Raw genomic sequence first — 20,072 nt, forward strand, 5'->3', positions numbered from 1 at the left:
TGTGAGGCTGTGCTACCTTTCATCACACTGTGTAAGAGCCCATCTAAATTCACTTTAAAAATTTAAGTCCAGTCTCATGCCTTGAACATAGACACTCTACATTTAAAAGCAAAACTTAACACATAAATAAAAATGATTTTAAGAAAACAATGTTATGACCGTGTTGGTCCCAGGATATTAGCGAGACGAGGTGGAGGAGGTAATATCTTTTGTTGGACCAACTTCTGTTGGTGAGAGAGACAAGCTTTCAAGCTTATACACTCTGTGGAATTCAAGATATTACCTCACCCACCTTATCTCCTTAAGGAAATGAGATAGAGCAGTGTTAGTGAAGACCAGCACAAATACTGTATTTCCAAAGATGGAGAACGTGAAGAAACCGGAGCAGCTCTTTAGAGTAACTGTTACTCACACGACTAACAGGTGAAGAATGGAACAGGAGTCCAGAATGGATTAACAATCCTGTGATTATTCTCTGGACTCCTGCATTACAGAATGTCTTTTATGATTTTTAATTCAACCATAAACAAGTGAAAGTGTGGGATTTTCAAAATTTTGCAGTGTTGGCCTAACTCTGCTCAAGCTGGATTCTTTGGTAAAACCACATTGTCTTTGATGGAAGCAGTACCTAGCAAATCTGAAAATCCCTCTTTGCATCTGTTTTATGTTTTGATTTATGCCCTCACAAGCCAGGAAATCAGTGCTGGCTCACCTATATGTTGTTCATCTATTTTACATCCTCAATTTTAAATTTGTTTTTCTGAACAAACTTTATAATTTTTAAATGGGTTTTTTCATTAATTGGGCATGAATTTCCAGAATAAATAATCTAATAAAAGGTAGGCAAGTGGAAACTGTCCTTCCTAGTCTTCTGGGGATGCCTGGCATCCCATTAGGAACCAGTGTTCTCCATCTTCTCCACATATAGTGGCTGGCCATACTGAGTTGTGGGCAGGTAGTAAATAAAGGAATATACTAGCAGAAGCTTTCTCTGTGTGCCTAGAAGCTCTCTGTTGCATCTCCAGACATCCCTTAGTTCAGAGTTGTGACTTTGAGGCGCAGTCAATCCTTACGTGTTTGATCTGCAGGGGAAGGTTGATTTCAGGGGCACATTCCACTGTGCTAGATACCAATAGCTTTTGATAGCATCAGTTGTACGTGGCTTTTTGTGACCAGGTATTAATGATGATTTTGACTTCGTAATCTGTTGTAATTCTTCTGAAGTCTTTAGATTACTAAGAAGTAAATTAAGGTGCACCAAACCTTGTTCAGTTCTCTAGAATAAAGTCTGTTTTTTGCTTTCTGTCCTGCGATATGGATGTATTCTGAAAAGACGTTAGTAATATCTTTGCAAACGTGGGAAGAAAAGAGATGTTGAGAGCTCTGTCTCCTGTGGTTGTTCAGAGAATGAATGTTATTTAAGGTCAGTTACTTCTGACACTATTACTGTTATGTTGTTTATGGCATTTTTATTAGTAACCAAAGGGCTAGAAAACCTTTAAATCTAGGGTAGTATTTGATTTTATATTAACTAATCACACTTTGTCTGTCTGTCCCTACAGGTGGTTCTTTGGATGTTTACAGAAAAATTCCAGAGCATGTACTAGGAAGAATAGCAGTAGCTGTAAGTATTTTTGTCTTTGATGGTTGTGTCATGTGCGTATCCAGTCTTAGATTTGATTGTATCAGGTGTCCTCTCATTGGGCCATTGTCGTTGTTTCCCATCCTTTCTGTGCACTGTTACGGCCTTGATAAGCAGCAGTAAGACCATGTGACAATGGGACCATAGTGACGTATTATGGTGGCTGGTCTTGTGCATCTGCTGAACTGCTGCTGACTGACTTGTGTGTTTCAGCTCTTCTGGTCCTCTCTATGCACAAAGGCAGGTGAATCATTTAGATCTGCTCCTCGGGCCAGGAAGTTGTGACTAAACCTGATGGGAACGAACAAAGGCTTGCTGTGTTCTGCTGCATACACCTGCTCTCAAGGTGCAGTGGCATCGTATGTTTAACTGCTTGTACAGTACAGTTTTTCCCCACTGTTGATCTGTTTCCTAAAGCAACAAGCAGGAGACTGTAGTTGCTCTCCTGGAAGAGAAAGTCCGGTAAAAACATGCCTATGGAGCATGTTGCCTTCCCAACCCATTTCTGTGATCCTTCACACAAGTCATCTCTAGTAGGGGTGATTTAGCTCTAATCCCAAGGGAGTGGGGAACTGAACCCTGTCCTAGGCAGGGATATCAGCCCCAACCTCCCTTCAGTTTGGTGGCAGAATTTTGACAAGGGGCTCCTGAGAGCCCCCTCTAGCACATCAGCGTGTCTCAGCAGCGTCTGAGGGCTTCATCGTGATAGTGAGTACAAGAGCATTGTTCCCTTGATTTTGGTAATGGTGTTTGCAAAATATGGAGTCACTTTTTTATTCTATAATCTGCTTTCAAAGCCTGAACCGAGGCAAATTGAACAACATCTTGGCAAACATCATGGGGGTGAGGGATACTGCTAAACAATTGCTAAATCTAAGAAATACTTTGATAACTTAAGCAATTTAAAGCATAACAAAGTTATTCTATCATGTGCCATTTAATTAAGTGCTGGGTTTTCACATTCATTATACATCAAGATGATAATTTAAATCCTTTAATCCAACACAGGCAGCTATTTAGTCTCTGTTCATTGTAATTCACAGTTCTGCTTTCTCTCTGTTCTCTGCCCAGAATAATGAACATCCTTTTCCGATGACATTTTGTCTAAGTAGCTTCAGATCTGCTCATTGTTCAGCCTGACCTCTTACCAAATCTGTTGTTGTTGGCAAACACTCCCTGCTACTCACCTCAGATGGTTGACACCTGACATGTGTTGATCCTACACCTGCCTGCACTATGGTCACTGCATGGACTGGTAGTGGGATAGGAGGTGGACAAATGAGCAGGCAGATTCAAAGAAGCAGTTTGATCACATTTCCTTACTCATAAGCCACGACAGGCACATCCTGCAGTGAGGATGGAGTTTGGAAGCTATCTCTGCCCCCTTGCTAGTTCTCTGCACTTGCTTGAGAACAGTCAGAGAGAGGGAAACAAAAGCCCTTGCATGCTAAGTAACTTCTTTGCTGCCGTGTCTCCTGAAAGTGCCCCTGGTGCTTGTTGTTGTGTATTATTTGAATTACGGTAGCACCTAGAGTCCCAGGACCCCATTGTACAGTCACTGAATATGCCCACGCGCGCACACACAGGCTCACTATCCTTGCCCCAAAGAGTTTACTGTTGTTGTCCAAAGGTCCCAGGGATTGCTAGCTTGGTATTTACATCCCTGTCCATGTAATGAGAGGGAAATGGAAAAGCAAAGGCTAGAGATTGGGACAGGACAATACACAAATGTCCCAAGATTATATATTTTACTTAAATGAAATCTAAGACTCCTGTACTGAGAGAAGCATGAGCTTTTTTTGAATCAATAAATCTTCTTTCCATCTTCCATGCACTATATGCACAGGGCATTTATCCTTTATAATCCTGAGAGCCGACAATTTCAGTAGGCTGTAGAGTCTGCACAAAAATGCACATGATGTGCACTTCAGTTAATTAAAAGCTTTTTCAAAATTAGTAAATGATTCTTCTTAAGTGAAATCTTTCCAAGAGCACCCAATATAGTATATAGATCTTTACTGCATCAATCAAGGCTAAGGCCTAGTCTACCCTAGAAAATTAGATTGGTTTAATTACGTCGGTCAGGGGTATGAAAAATACACACCCATGAGTGGTGTAGTTAGGCTGACTTAAGTCTCCAAGCAGACAGAGCTGGGTCAGTGGACCAATTCTTCCATTGCTGTAGCTGCTGCCTCTTGGGGAGGTGGATTACCTGTGCCGATGGAAAAATCCCTCCCTTCGGCATAGGTCGTGTCTACACTGAAGCACTACAGTAGCACAGCTGCAGTGGTGTGGCTGTGTCGCTGTAGCATTTTAAGCATAGACAAGCCCTTAGTCTTGGGTTTTGCTATACCAGTTCTGCCAGGATGGGATATGCATTTATTCTTTTAAAAAAAATGTTGAGTGAATTTAGTGCTCAGGGAAGGTTCCAGACAGACACACCATACACCTGGAAATAACTCCAACTAGTCTAGGACACGATAGCCTGTCTGCTAAGCAAGGAGAGTGATCACTTTACATAAGCTATTACCAGCAGGAGAGTGGGGTGGGGGGAGAGAAAACTTTTTGTAGTGATAAACACCCATTTTTTCATGATTTGTGTGTATAAAAACAAACATCTTCTGTATTTTCCACAGTATGCATCCGATGAAGTGAGCTGTAGCTCACGAAAGCTTATGCTCAAATAAATTGGTTAGTCTCTAAGGTGCGACAAGTCCTCCTTTTCTTTTTACCATTAGAAAAGAATATGTTACCCCTGTGCTCTGCTCGCTCCATTGAACGTGAGTCACGTTCAAGTGCATGTCTTAATCTACTGAGCTACTTGTGGGATTGTCTCTTGGCAACCAGGACCTTCCATGGCACCCGTGCTCCACAGGGTCAAAGGTGCTATCCAGAGCCAGAGTAAGAAGGGAAGGGATAGGAACTTATTTTCTTGTAAGGGTCACAGATATCACCGTGATGTATTTGGTAGAAATACTTAGTAGGTATCCATAATACAGGTGCATTAGGGTAGCAACTGTGTAGCCTTACACATACTGTCTCCTTCCGATGTGACTAGTCCCCGACGTGGCATGATCATCTCTACGGCTGAGAGAATAAGTCTGCTGAGACTGCCAAGTATTACCGGTTGAGGCCAGTTGCAGTGGTGCCCTTTCTGGTGTGGACACTTGTCCACTGGGAAATAGACTGGGAAATACCAAACCCTTGCACTTATATACAGATTAAGTAAAAATATTATTGGCACTGTTCTGTATACCGTCTACAGTTTCCTTTCATTGTTACTCCTGCCCAACCATCCAAACATCATGTTACACTGTTCAGGGAGAAGTGAGGAGCACCAGACTCCTTTGACTCAAATTGATCCCGCAAGAGTCCATTATCGAGTCCATTATCAAGTCCATTCTTTTCTTTCCTAAAGAAGTTCTGCCTTGTCAAATACTGGACTTTTTTCAGTTTTAGTTATTTACTGTGGATGAAATAAGATACAGTAAGAATGAGAGAGTGGTGGAGAAGGGGCAGGGTAGTGGGAGGAATCCGAATAAAGACTCCACGAAAGAGAGGTGTCTCATAGAGAAGACAGATGGTGTTTAGTTGAAGGAAAGCAGTGAGAGAGAATGGCGGAAGCTGCCAGAAGTGAGCCTCGGGAGGAGAGAGCTGTCTCTGATGCCATCACAAAATTCTGGATCATTCTGCCCAACGCAGCCTTGATGAGAAGGGAACCTTTTTCTGTTTACTGTATTATTCACTTTATTTAGTGAATGGCTAGTGCTTTTTCCATGGGAAAAAGAAAATATGAGAACCCTGAAAGAGGCAGGCTTACTCCATCTTGCTAAACAATTTTCTACTACACTGTGTATGCTTTCAGGCATCTCTATGGTTGATACTATTCTACCTTTGCTTGCCACTCCACACATTTATCTCCACTTCCATTTCTGAATTAGTGACATTGTGCACTGTATTTTTAGTGCTAATGTTGATTGAAGTTCTCCCTGAATGGATGTGCACTTGAACTGTCAAGAGAGTGAGTGACTGACAGCAGGTAGAAGTACTTTTTGTGTCAAGGCTTTGTCAAGTCATGGTTGCAAAACCTACTTTACTGAATACCAATAATACCTCCTAGATGTTCAATCAAAAGATACTCTATGCTGGCATCTTTTTAGAATAATGCTTAATAATCAAAATGTTCATCCTTAATAGGAAAAGGGCATCTCCTTTAATGTATGTTTTAGTGTTTCAATGAATGACAATAATTTATGCTCATTTTCTTTATTCTGTAGCTTTAAAACATAGCTTACATAAAAAAACTCCTTGAATTTTCATGTACTCTGTTGCACAGATAATCTGAATGTGATAGTTTGTTTAATAGCAAGCTTTTTATAACCACTTATGTGGTGTGTGTGCTTTAATAAAGAGATGTATAATAACTCACAGCTGTTGATTATTTTCCCTAGCAAATGTTTGCTTTATTCCTGTACATGTAAATGTTCAAAATTCATTATGGAACTTGTTTAAAGTATTTTTCAAGATTTTAAATTGTCTGAATATATGTTTAATGAAGAGAATAGCTTACTGTATGCAAAACTATTTTTGTTGGGGAAGTGAGAGAATGACTGAAATGCCATTCCTTATTTTTTTTAGTATTGCTATAATTCTAGCAATTTTTGAAACAATGTGTAAATAGAATTCAGCTGTTTTGCTTTTTGAAAGGCTAAAGTGAACAAGGCCACACTGAGGGGGATATATGGACTATGATTAAGGCTCTTTGTGATGGTAATTACCATCTGAGGCCATGAGGCACTTGGAACTAGGGATGCAAGTTTAGCACTCTGAAGGTGCCATCTAGACTAGAGCAATTTAGTAGGGATCCAAAATCATTATTCAGTATACAAAAGAGGTTCAGGTTCCACTTACATTATTTTGCTTACTGAATGAATGAGATTTCAGAACGATCTTCTAATCCAATAGGAAGACTGAAAATTAATATAATCTTATGCCTTTACATGCCATGTAACAATTTTGACTTTTGTAAAGTTTGAGTCATTCACTTCAACAGAAACAATTTAATTTTATTTCAACCTCCTTAATGGCTAAAAAGAATTTTCATTGTTCTGCATGAGGAACTCCTGTCACTTTCCAGTACATCTAAAATGGCCTGTTGTTCAGGAATGTACTGGACAAAAAGACCTACCTCAGTCAGGAAAATGAGTGGAATGTCATTGTCGACAGCAAATTTTGTAGGAAAAATTTTGCAATAAAAATAATTGGCTGACACAGCAGAAATGTTCTGGAGAAGAAAAGTGTGCAAAACTAGAATCAGATTTATTAGATGATCTTATAGATCTCGAGCTGCTGGAAAAAGCAGATCAGGAAAAAACCTTGGTGGTGGCAGAAGGCAAGAAGTTACATTATTTGGGGGGTTAAACCTTTAATTACTTTGTTATTTATTGGGATAGCTTTACAAAATCTAGGGAGAAGAGCCTATTTCTAGGTAACCTGTAGTACGGGATTGCGTTCCTGTGCCGTTGATTGAACAGTCTGTATAGTCATAGACTATTCTGAATGTAATCCTAGGAAAGAAAGAAATAGGATGGAAAATAAATGATAATGCTTGGTGCATCTCAGAACTAATGGTTATCTTGCTGCTAGATTTGAAATAAACATATGTAAATATTCCATGTATGGAAGCATCGTGAGGTGTCAGTTTGAGGAATGTAGACTTGGTGTATGCACAATGCCCTATGGAACGTTGATTGAAACGCATGTCATATCTCAGAAAATGTTTGAGTAAAGCTGAATTGAAAAACGGGGTGGGGGTGAGGGAGTTGCTTCAAGTCAGCCAAAAGGTCTTGAGTTGGCTCAGGGTTTTTTATTTTTTGAGTTTTCTGATTTGACAAAAATATTGAAAAAACGTGTTTGGGTTCAAATCAGACTCCGCTCTACTCACCACCTTGCAAGACTGAGCCCTTGCACAGGGTCTTCCACAACAGGTTTTCGTCTCGAGAGGATTTGATTCTAATTTCTAAAACTGACATGAAGTTTATATTATAGACCCTCAATGTTGTAGAATGTTAATGTCATGTGCCAACAACTTTAATTTAAAAAGGAAGACAAAGCAAGGCTACGTATTCTACCACCATTTTTATGCCATTTACATATAGGTTTTTGCTCAATAAGCTTTAACCAATGCCAAGCTGTAGGAGTGGAGACAAATGAACAGAAAATAAGCTTATTTGTTGATGATGTATTGTTAATAGTTTGAACCACTGATATCTCTCCTTAAAATAGCTGGAGCAACTTTGGAAATGCATAGGCCTGAAAATGGCCTTTTACAGTGAAAAATGCTGCATGTTACTTTAACGGAAAGAGATAATTGGCCCAAAAGGAATACAATTGCAAGTGGGTTAAATCCACAGTCAGGGCATGCACTCAGTCCTCTGCTTAGAATAGTTGTCTGAGGAAAATTTCCATCCTCTTACTTTAAAACAAACAAATAAACAGAACTTGATTTACAAGATTGGGGAAAGATCTACATTTGCTATTTGGACCAAATTTGGCCCCTAAATATATTCTCTGAAGACTAAGCTGTCTATTTTAGACATTACCCCATATTTATTTCAGCTAAAACTGTAATGAACTTCTTCATGTGAAATTAATAACACTCAGGAATTAATGAAAGTATTCTTAATAAACCAAGAGATAAAGTTGGACTTGATATTCAGGGTGACTACTGGACAATGCAGCTAAAACAACCATAAAAACATGGGGTAAACTGGAATAGACCTATTTTTCAATCTTGCTTCTTGCACTTGCAACCCAAATCGTTAAGAATAAAATCCAACTGAAATGCGTATAGTTCCCCATTAGAAATTTTTATTATGTATTGTTTCTCTTGTATGCAGGTTGTTAAAGGCCTTACCTATTTATGGAGTTTAAAGATTTTACACAGAGGTGAGTGACAGATTTGTTCTTTTGTTTTCTAAGTGAATATCATACTTTCTGGTTCAGTGCAGCTTTTTACAAAGACAGTGGGCCACACTAAGCCCTGTGATGCTGCTGACATCAGTGGAGTTATGCCAGGGATTAATTTTACTCAGTAGCCTTTCACATTCTCTGGTTGTGGATTTTTATTGCCTGCCTCTTCTCTCTGTTTCTCCCCCACCCAAACAAAAAGGTAGACAGACTGAACCAGATTTTCCAAAGTATTTAGGTGCCTAAAGATGCAGATAGGTGCCTAGTGGGATTTTCAGAAGTGCCTAAGCAAGTTAGGCACTTAACTCCCATTGAATTCAATAGGAGTTAGATACCTAACCTAATTAGGCACTTTTGATCATCTGACTAGGGTACTCACCTGCATCTTTAGGCACATAAATATTTGGCTCATTACCCCTACACTACTATTTTAAAGGACAAAGAAGTGTAACTTTTAAAATCTACGTAAGCAAAGTTGAAACCATTCTCAGTATAAAGCCCTATCCTTATTCCTCAAGTAAATTTTTGCTTCTCTTAAATTTTCACCTATTTGTGACTTTTAGATTTTCTTAGTAATATAGATGATATGGCTAAATTGATCCATATGTACCAGCTCTTTCAAAAACAGAGAATCACTTGCCAAACTATGGCAGATGCTGAGGATACATCTGTTAGAGAACAAGGAAAGGGTTAAGTAAGTATTTTGGCAAACAAGAAGAAAACTCTGCATTTATAATGGTACCAAAGTGTCTGAAAGTAACAGCTACAGATCTTAATGTTGCTAACAGTACTGCTTAATTTAACCCATCTGCTCACTCAGTCCTGGTGCACAGTTGGAGGATACAGTAGCAGACATTATTTGTGATTAAAAGGCGGATAAGAGAAAGTATCAACTTGGGGAGAAATGAGTAGTCTAAATTCAGAGTTTCTGCTTTAAACAGGAACTTTGAATTCACATTGTAAATGTGGGCAGGGCCCATCTCTTTGTTGATATGTTTGTATGTGCTTAGCAAATGGAACCCTAGCTTTGAGGTGCAATAGAAATAATAATAAAATTCCAGCCCGGTTCTTAGAATTTGTGAATTTTCAGCTCTTGTTATTGTTAATCAGATTTGCAATCCTAACTTCTCAGTTTGTTTTTTCTGTGCTACACCTGTTCCTAGTTTGCTCAAACTGAAAACTAAGCTATAAAACATCACATGGGAGGCTAAGTAACATCACAGTGTCCAGCAGTGTTCCCTCAAGGGACTTTGGTTTTAAATAAACACGTACGTGCATGTGGGCGTGCATGCGCCCACATCCTATGTCTGTTCAGATGCTTACAGAGTAATGAAGTGCAAATCAGAATGCATATTTATTTTTCACTGGTCATGTGTAGCTATATATAGGATTTAATGCATTAGGCAAATGGAAGAAAATGTAACCTTGACTTCTTTGCTATCGTGTGTAAAATGTACTGCATAGAAAGCTCTTATGGACTAATGAGTCAAAAAATTCCACAGTGGTGATAATCAAGGTGGAGAAGTGGTCCTCATGAAAAAGTTGTATAATACGGTGCAGCAAACATGGCAGTTTCTGACTAGAGGGTGGATAAAAGCAAAGGAAACAAATAGGGAGAAAGTCTTTTATTCCAGATCAGACATTTCAACAAATATTGCAGCTTAACTTCAAAACATACCTTGTGATTAATGAGGTGGTAGTTCTGCATATTAATAAACCTAAAGCTGTAGTCATAGTCGTCCTTACCCACATCAAACGTAAACAAAAGATTAACACCTATACCACTGCTTTGGAAGATGTGAGAATGGCCCAATGATAGCTGCTCTCTCTTCCCCTCAGGATAAAGAATAGAAATGGAAGGGTAATGAGAAATGAACTTAGCTTTAACACAGAATTAGCAATCAAACTGGTCTAATTTTGCACAAAGTCAAAGTTTGCAGAAAGAGGAAGCCAAGTCCATTAAGTTCAAGAATAAAGTATAGTGCTTATACATTATATCCAAATGGTATTTCTTTTTTCTCTGATAAAGCATGCTCATTAAGGAGAAGTGCACACAGTAAAATATTACAAGAGTATGTTTTTGTGTATATATATTTCATGCATGTGTTTTTATCTATACAGACAACATACATGTCTGATTGTTATATCCCTTCTACTGTAGTATTATAATGTTATCTAGAAGGTGAGCAAGACCTTCCAATTTGAGCACTCATTCCAAATCCTTAATCTGGATACATTAGATAAAATTTTCAGCAGTGCCTAAGTGACTTAGCAACTTTTGAAAATGGGACTTAAGTCCATTTGAAAGTCTTACCCAGAATACTGCAATGGTAAAAAGAGGAGACCAGTAATTAGATTCCTGGTTTTTGTTTCTGATTCTCCTACTGACTCAGAATGAGTGTGCACAAGTTTCTTAACTTGCTTGTGCCTCAGTTTACCAGTAGATACATCTAATGGTGCAACATTTTAGCAAATAGCACGTGTAAATAAATTGGGCAGTAAAATCTAACTTTACAAGTTTAGATCTGAACTCAATCTTCCACTTTCTGGATATATGAGCCTAGTGACTGTGTGTGCGTGCGTACCAAGTCTCCAGGGGCAAGCAAGGTGTATCCTGACTCCAGAGCTCACCCTTTCCAGGCAATATGTACAGTTATTCATAACAAATATTAAAATAAAAATTTGTTTAGTTCCTTACCTACATTTGGAAACTGAATAACACCAAACCCTAAATGCTGGTCTCCAGTCCCTGTCACTAGTGCATAGCACTAACACTATGCATAATGACAGACTACATCGTCCAGCAGTTACATGAATTTTGGCTCGACATTGCCAAAGAAACCAGCAAGACTTGTAGAATAGAGGCTACTACCCAGTTTAGGATCATGTGCATGTTGGATCATGTGCGGTTTTTTCTTTTGCTAGCTTAGATCAATTAAATGGCTCTTTCACCATGTACACTGATGCCTAACAGATATATCAAGTATCAATATGCACACTCACATGCCACTCAAGTTTAGGAAAAAAACATGGTCTCTGAATGAAGTAGACTAAGGTCAGCGCAGAAAGAATATTTTTGTTTCATCTGCTTCATTGTTGTTATAAGTAATGTACTCAGAGCTGTCCATAGCTAAAAAGTGTTTTTGCACTGCTCATCTTCCTTGACCTTTAGAGTATTGTATTTGTCAAAGGCAATAAAAGACAAGATACTATTTTTTACAGATCCATTTTATTCAAAATAATTAATCTACTTTTGATTTAATACTAATTTACTTTTGAATAAGATGACTAAATGTTCAGTATTCAGATTCCTGACCCTCTGACAGTTCTGTTAACTGGTAAGTAAGAGCACGTGTGTCCCATTTGTCTACAGAAAGGTGAAACAGCTTAGGTAGCTGCAGCATAAATAGAATGTCTTCATCCTCCATAATGATGCTTCGTACAAATCATATGTATTAAGCAAGCACTAGAGATGGGACTATAACAGGGTTCAAAAAAGAACTAGATAAGTTCATGGAGGATAGGCCCATCAATGGCGTCCCTTGCCTCTGTTAGCCAGCAGCTGGGAATGGGTGACAGGATGGATCACTTGATGATTACCTGTTCTGTTCATTCCCTCTGGGGCACCTGGCATTGGCCACTGTCGGAAGACAGGATCTAGGCTAGATGATGGTCCATTGGTCTGACCCAGTGTGTCTGTTCTTATGTTCTTAGGACCCCTTTTGGCTATTGTTTAAATTCTTCCACTTCTAAACCGTAATATTAATGACAAGCAGATGGTGCAGGATAACATTATTTATGCACATTTGTTTTTCTAAAAACAAATTTTAACCTATGAACTGAAGTGATTTAAAAAATAAAAAGAATAATTTACTGATTGTGTGAGTTCCCCCCTCTCCCATTTCGAATATGTGATACCTCATTAAATGAAATTCTCTCCCATGATTATCCCCTTTTTGTTCCTGGGAGATCTCTGGGCCAGTGAGCTTTATGGCAATTATTTGTCTAAATATTCCATTTATTGTAGTCTTAAAATAACCACTTTGAAGGGAAATGGTTGTCTAGTTTGACTACAACAGTCTTTAACCTACTTAGGGCATGATTGTTCAGTGCCGAGACAGACAAATCCCTGATTTTTTGAGTTTTACCAGCAGAAAGACTTCAGGGTCAAGTGCTTAATTACAGCTGTTAATATTTAACATTCTGTAGGGCCACATCACAGGTAGCAGCATGGAAGGGGGAAATGGACTGTGCAGAACCCTACATCCTCCACTCACGCAGATGAATGAAACACGGTGTGGACGGGGTGGAACCTTGGCTCTGGCTCCCAAATGGGCTGGCCAGCACTGCTGCACTGGACAACGTGTGTTGCGCTGGTTACAGACCCAGCACAATTTGCTCTGGAGAGGGAGTAGTCAGGGGAACTGGGAGGGAGAATATGACTCTGAGTCACAGTCTCCCCCCTGATCTGCTCCTGGGGCAGTGTAACAATGCATTGTCCCTTATCCTTGGCCCATGGCACATCTACAGTCAAGCCCTTAGTAAAAATGTTATTGAAGAAGAATGTAGCTTAAACCTAGTATCTCCCTCACACTGTGGGACAGGTGTTTCTCAGAGAGAGCTGCTGTGTTCCTCCTCCTTCCCAGGTATAAACCTAATGCCTGGAAGAGGTTCCCATAATTCAGAGCAGAGAAGGGCAGTGTTTTTAGGTGCCTTGCAAAATAACTAGATGCTGTGAATGCAGCAAGGGTGGGGAGGGTTGCTGACTTCCTTCTCCTGACTAAGCTGAAGTTCAGTCTAAGAGGCAAAGCCTAGTCCTGTTGAAATCAATGGGAACTTTGCCATTGATACTGGAGGGACTGAGGGTTTGGCTCTCTGTGTATAAAATACATGAATGTTGCCATTGTTTAACCACTGTTGTATTACAAATCCAATCTTTGTACTGTGTTTGGTAAAAATATGCGGTTAGATTGAGACTCTAATGGCCTGAGAGCCTCCAGAACTCTTGGATCCTCACGTAATCATGTGGACCACACTTTCCCTAGCATGACTCTTGGATATCTCACACATCCTCCCAGCTGCTGCTCTGTGTCCCTTCTCTCAGGTTGTATTGTGCAGGTGTCAGATATGAGGAAAGTGGGGAAAGGAGTATTGTGAACTTAAGGTGCATCAGTAGCAGGTGGCTGGCTGGCCAGTTACAATCATCTGTACACCGTATTGCTCACAGACTCAGAGCTAGGGACCTCTCCCAAGAATTCAGTCTGACCTTGTCAAGATAGTTACTGTGCTTGTTTTATTGTTAATTATCCTTTTTAAAATATCTACAACTGTTTTGGAAGCATTGGCTTTACTCTGCAATTAGATGTAGGGACTTCGTGTTTCACTGCAATTTTCCTTTAAATGCATTCCTGCTGTAAACAGATTAATTTGTAATGCAAAATGTCAGCATATTTTGCATATTTAATTGTACCTGCTGTTTAGCTCATTAGAATGCAATGCAGACGTAATAACTAGGTAGATGTATCTGCTGACACATTTTCAGAAGACAGTTAAACATAATGAATAGGATTATTGTGCAGCCTATGGCTGCTGTACTCTTCTTCTTAGACATTCATAATGGAGACATGCTGGTGACACTCCAGGTCCACTTAAATTGAGAATGGTCACCCAGCAGTAGAGAGTTGTTTACAGTTTAATAGATTGCTACAAACAGACAATACTTGAGTCTTCCCAAAATTTGTATTAGAAAATAATGTATTTTAAAATGTTGGTTGAAAGAGCGCTGAGGTTCTTCCGACTGCATGGATAGTTTTAAATCAGTCTTTTGTCTCACCTACTGGTGAGGTTGGTGAGAAATCATTAAAAGTGTTACAGGCAAACTGAATCTATACAGTGGAAATAAGGGTTATGTGAAATAGGCTCTGTGTCCTTGAAGCTGTGACATGATGGAGATACATGATGGTGATTTTGTGTTTTGGGTATCAGGAGTAGAGATTACAAATACACTCATTGTATTACTATGATCTTGGAACACGGAGGACATGACCAAATTATTGAAGGCGCCCACCCTTTTAAGAAAATGAGCTTTCTTTTTGCCCCAGACATCAGAGCATTTAATCAGCTTGTTAATTGAAGTTCTATACTTTACATTACAAAGACAAATTAAGCAAGCTCCTGTGATACCCAGAAAACATCTGCCAAACAAAGCCAAAGTTAATGATAAACAAAATTAGGTTCTCTCGTAGTTGGTTTTCATCCATCTGCACCCAACTACAGTTCACTTTTAAAGAAGGCAAAGACACAAGCTATTACTTTCAATTCATAATGCCATGAGAAAGCAGTCATTAGACCCATCCGCCATACTCTGATCTCTGCAAATTGTTGGTCAGAGCTGCATCAAGCTCTTTATCATGTATTCTGGTCAGCATCCCTGGAAGGGAAAGATCTGCACTACATTTGATCAGTTACAGGAAACAATTAGAAGTCTGTCTACAGATAGAATATACAGTATGCAACATAATCTTACCTACTTCTATTTCATGTCACAGAGTGTCAACATTATAATCTCTGCACTGAGGGGGTCTTATTTTATGATGATCATTGGTGTATTTATTTGTTAGAGTGGGATTAACAGTCCACTTTGATAGGATTGTGGCGGTTCATTTATGTGACAGCACTGAGATCATGGGAGGAGTGTAATAGGATCCATGCAGGTAGAGCCACGTTTACTTCAGTAGGGCTCTGTGTAGGCACATAGGTCCACCTTGTTTGGATCTGGCTGTAGAATCGGGGCTAGATTCTGCGAGTGTATCTGATGTGTATATATTTATGTCAGTGTGTATGAGTATGCCCATGTTATATGTGGGGGGTGTATAATATGTATGTGTGTGTAACAATAGTCTGTGTGTGTGTATAATATTTTTTTTTTAAATCTTGTTACCACTACTTGAAATCCAAGCAGTTGAACAGAGACGATTACAAGAAGATCAATATAAGGTTTATAAGAGGGTTAGAATAGAATGTACGTTTAAATTATTGGAATCCAACCTCGGTGAGGAAGTAGTGCAATGCTAGAGAGTGTTACAGATCAAAGAGATTGAATTTAAAATGTCTGTTTGAAATATTTGCGATTAAAAACCTGTCACGACTAGATGCATATATGTCTTTATATAAAAATTGCATACCCAGAATAATTTATTTGAAAGCCCTCTTTTGTCCCTCTTTAACAGATGTGAAACCCTCTAATATGCTGGTGAACACACGAGGACAGGTGAAGCTGTGCGACTTTGGGGTTAGCACACAGGTATCCCCTCCCTTAGCTATTTGCCTGCTCTTTTTTCTAAAATAGAAATCACCTGGCTACAAGACAAACAGGCCCGCAGCAAACTCTCCTCTGCTGGGAGAGTGTTATTCATTTGTAATCTCCAAGCGACTTTCCTTCATCAGAATATGATTGTTCATTGTTTAATGACAGTAAAAACTGCTGATATTGTAATTACTACTTACGAATAGCAAACTTCATTGATATGCAGCTTCGATATGAAAGCGTTTTGGCCAGACAAAAGAGAGGGCAGAGTGGGAGATGTGTCTGGGGAGCCCAACTGGCCCACAATAAAAATTAATATTGGTAGCAACAATAGTGTTGGGCCTTTACAATGTGCAGCACAAATTTTAATTAATTTCCATTTTGGGCCTCCCTGGAGAACCTCAGTGATAGTGACCCATGAGCTTGCTGTGATGTTGATTTGAATTGCAGCCACCTTTTCTCTCAGCCAAACATGAGGACCAAAGAGAAGGTCAGCGTTGTATTATAAGTTGTCAAAGTCTGTTGTCCCTCCAGCGTATTTAGTGCTCATTGCGTTCTAGTAATGAATGTGGCTTTATTCACATCTTGAGCCAGCTGACTGAAAAATGAGTGTGTTCAATCCTACTTCAAATTGACTTTTTATATCAGACTACTTTGGGGGTACTAAAGCTATAAGCATCCTGTTTAACGGAATTGTTTAAGGTTATCTGCTATAAACTGTAATGCAGTGCTTGTTTTAAATTGGAACTCACATTCAAAAGAAAAGACAGATTTAATCATTTTTAATGCCTTTGTAGATAAATTTGTTCCCTTTTACATAATTTTTAGTTGATTTATAGAAATGATTATTGTAGGTTAAATGAGGAATAATTGCCCATTTTATTTCCACATTATCTTTATATTGTTCTAACAGACTGTTTTGTCTGATAGCTGGTGAATTCTATAGCCAAGACGTATGTTGGAACAAATGCTTATATGGCGGTAAGTAAATTCATGCAGAAATAACATTTCAAAAGAAGTCTGCGTATGCTGCTTTGTTCTGTATGATGAAGCATATATTTTTAGATCAGGGGTTTTCTCTGATTTCTTCCTATCTGCATCTTAATAGAGTATGTCCCATGGAAACTGCTCCCATTCACCATCACACAGACTAACTCCCCTCCTACTTGTGATCACACAGCATCTCTGTAACAGCTACAGCAATTGCTGATAAGGAAAAGTAGTATTGGGAAAGTATTTCTTTAATGTATTTATAGTTGTCTCAAATGCAATATAACAGCTTGGAACAAAGAGGAGAGCCAATACAATATAAACAGCTAGCTCTCCAGGAGTAGCCAGCATGTGCTTGGCGGATCACCCATGGTCCATTGTTGCTCACAGTTTGAAAACCACTCTGAGGCTTCACTTTAGCAAACATTTAAGCATGTACTTAAGTCTCATTGACTTCAGTGAATCTAAACATGTGCTTAAGTGCTTTGCTTGCCTAAAACACTTTCTATCAGATCTATTCATAGTTCAATTTGAAAATGTTTGCAAAATGTGTTCGGGTGAAAGTGCAAAGTTGGAGCCCCCACCTTAGTTAACCCCAATGACATACATTGTTTTTGTCATACAGGAAATCATTAGACAACACAGAAAGTATTATACCATTAGACTATTAACTTGCATGTTTTTAGTGTTTGTCACTTCCATGCAATGTTTATCCATTTAATCAGTACGTTTCATCTATTACTTAACCAAGAAATTTTGCATGCCATGATGAGATTACTTGTATGTTCTGTCTACAGAATAATATATATATTTCCATTCCTATTAAATCAGATTAACAAACTTTTACAATATCTCTTTCTGGGGACTTCTGTCATAGGTTTGACAGATTGGATTCTACCATTTTACCATACCTGTTAAGTGGCAAGTGACACTAGTCCCATTGGAAACACTTGGTTTAAAATTAAATAAATAAAGTGGTGGCATAAATAATATTGAGAGAATACAGCAAAAGCTACCACACGTTTGTCTTTGCCAAGGTTCATACGAATGGTTTCATGTACCCATTTTGTGGAGTATGAAAACTTCAGATGAGAATGTAAAATTAAGTGGAGTCCTTGTCTAGTGTTTAAAATGTAGTTTTGGCCAAAAAAACCGTGGCTCTTGTATCTAAAAATAAATGAGAAAAATAGATCCTACATTTGGTAAAGGACAATCTGCAAACAATACTGTAGTCCAAAATGCCTGGGATTTGTCCTTTCAAACTCCAGAAGATGGGAGGGAGGAGGAGAAATCTGTGACCTTTAATTGCTTTTATATATTTTTTTTTCTTATGTACTTGTTAGCAGATAACAAGCAGGGAGTCCATTTATTTGCTAAGTGTTTTTCTAGCCAAGAGGTGCACATTATTCAGCCTCTGAAACAATCATGTCACCATCCTAACAAGCCTTAAACTACACTGTGTGATCAGAATATTAGGTGTGGGGAAAAGGTAAAACACGTCAAATGTATCACTTTTGATACCCAGGCCTGCTGATTGCTACAGGTCCAATCTCTAAAAAAAGGGAAATACTGTGATTACAAAAAAAACCTTCAAATGACTCCACTTCTCTAACTCAGCGCTTATTCTTAGAGTGGCTTTAAATAGCTCTGATAATTAAATTGTATTATTCGTTTAATGAACAAATCCAGATTACAGTTCTCCTTCCCATGTGTACGTTAAAGAAATTGCTTTTTTCTTATTGTTTATGGATGAATGTGATGCGTCCATCTGTTAATTGAAAATGAGAAGAGTCAAACTATAAAATATTTGATCGGATATCATGTATTAAAATTGCTTTGCTTCTTCAGTGAGTTTTTGCCAGTCATCAAATTTATACCTTAGTCTCCAAAAGATAATATAAAATTGCTTGTGTTTTGTACCAGTGTGCAAGAACAGACGCTTTGGTGCGAAAATATGACTGCAAAACAAAGCAGTGTTACATGACAGCTGGAAACGTGGAAGTAGATGGGCAGATGTAACTATTTTGTGCACCTGCTTCACATACATGATAGAAAACATGGACTCTGCTCCAAGGAATTTACAACACACACACGCACATGCGTCTGCATGCATTCGCGCACACAGACACACACACAGACACACACAGGTTTGTTTTGTAGTCCTATTTTGATACCAAAGCTTCTCTTCTTGGTTACTGGCACAAAATCAATCTCTCTCTCTCTCTCAAAATAAATCATTACTTGAAAATTGGTCATTCAATTGAAACATATGTATAAAATACAAAAATACAGGATATGTGTATATAATTAATAATTATATACATAACACAGACATGGATTGTTTGAAGAAGTTTGATTTATGGACAGATATGAACCATGCCATGTCTTTAAAAACTCACCATCTATGTTATGTATTAGAAAACTCAAAAATTTGCATATACTGTGCAGTATATAGCATAATTCCGTGAATTTTGAACTCTCATGACCACAGTTTTTGCACTGTCGAAGCTCAATGATTCTAAGAAAGATACACCAGTAGTTTAATGCAGTGCCCAGAAGTCACCTACTACAGGACAGGCCCAACAAAGAAAATAACAGAACGCCACTAGCCATCACCTTCAGCCCCCAACTAAAACCTCTGCAACGCGTCATCAAAGATCTACAACCTATCCTGAAGGACGACCCATCACTCTGAGAGACCTCGGGAGACAGGCCAGTCCTTGCTTACAGACAGCCCCCCAACCTGAAGCAGATACTCACCAGCAACCACATATCACACAACAGAACCACTAAGCCAGGAACCTATCCTTGCAACAAAGTCCGTTGCCAACTGTGTCCACATATCTATTCAGGGGACACCATCATAGGGTCTAATCACATCAGCCACACTATCAGAGGCTCGTTCGCCTGCAAATCTTCCAATGTGATATATGCCATCATGTGCCAGCAATGCCCCTCTGCCATGTACATTGGTCAAACTGGACAGTCTCTACGTAAAAGAATAAATGGACACAAATCAGACGTCAAGAATTATAACATTCAAAAACCAGTCGGAGAATACTTCAATCTCTTTGGTCACTCGATTACAGACCTAAAAGTGGCAATTCTTCAACAAAAAAACTTCAAAAACAGACTCCAAGGAGAGACTGCTGAATTGGAATTAAT

General features: G+C 38.8%; 1 protein-coding gene across 8 annotated transcripts in view; it reads left to right on the plus strand.

Annotated features, from left to right (window-relative positions):
• Positions 1 to 20,072, plus strand: part of MAP2K5 (mitogen-activated protein kinase kinase 5) — a 195,167-nt gene that overhangs the window by 78,233 nt on the left and 96,862 nt on the right. For all 8 annotated transcript variants that reach the window (XR_005226960.2, XM_037910006.2, XM_037910005.2 and 5 more), the window contains 4 exons: positions 1,563 to 1,624; positions 8,542 to 8,590; positions 15,841 to 15,914; positions 16,848 to 16,898. Coding sequence is in view for 7 of the 8 variants with exons in the window: in XM_037910006.2 (XP_037765934.1) it covers positions 1,563 to 1,624; positions 8,542 to 8,590; positions 15,841 to 15,914; positions 16,848 to 16,898 (236 nt within the window). In the remaining variant the exon portion in view is untranslated. The remainder of the gene's footprint in view (positions 1 to 1,562; positions 1,625 to 8,541; positions 8,591 to 15,840; positions 15,915 to 16,847; positions 16,899 to 20,072) is intronic.

The sequence above is a fragment of the Chelonia mydas genome, chromosome 10 (assembly GCF_015237465.2).
Source record: "Chelonia mydas isolate rCheMyd1 chromosome 10, rCheMyd1.pri.v2, whole genome shotgun sequence".
NCBI lineage: Eukaryota > Metazoa > Chordata > Testudines > Cheloniidae > Chelonia > Chelonia mydas.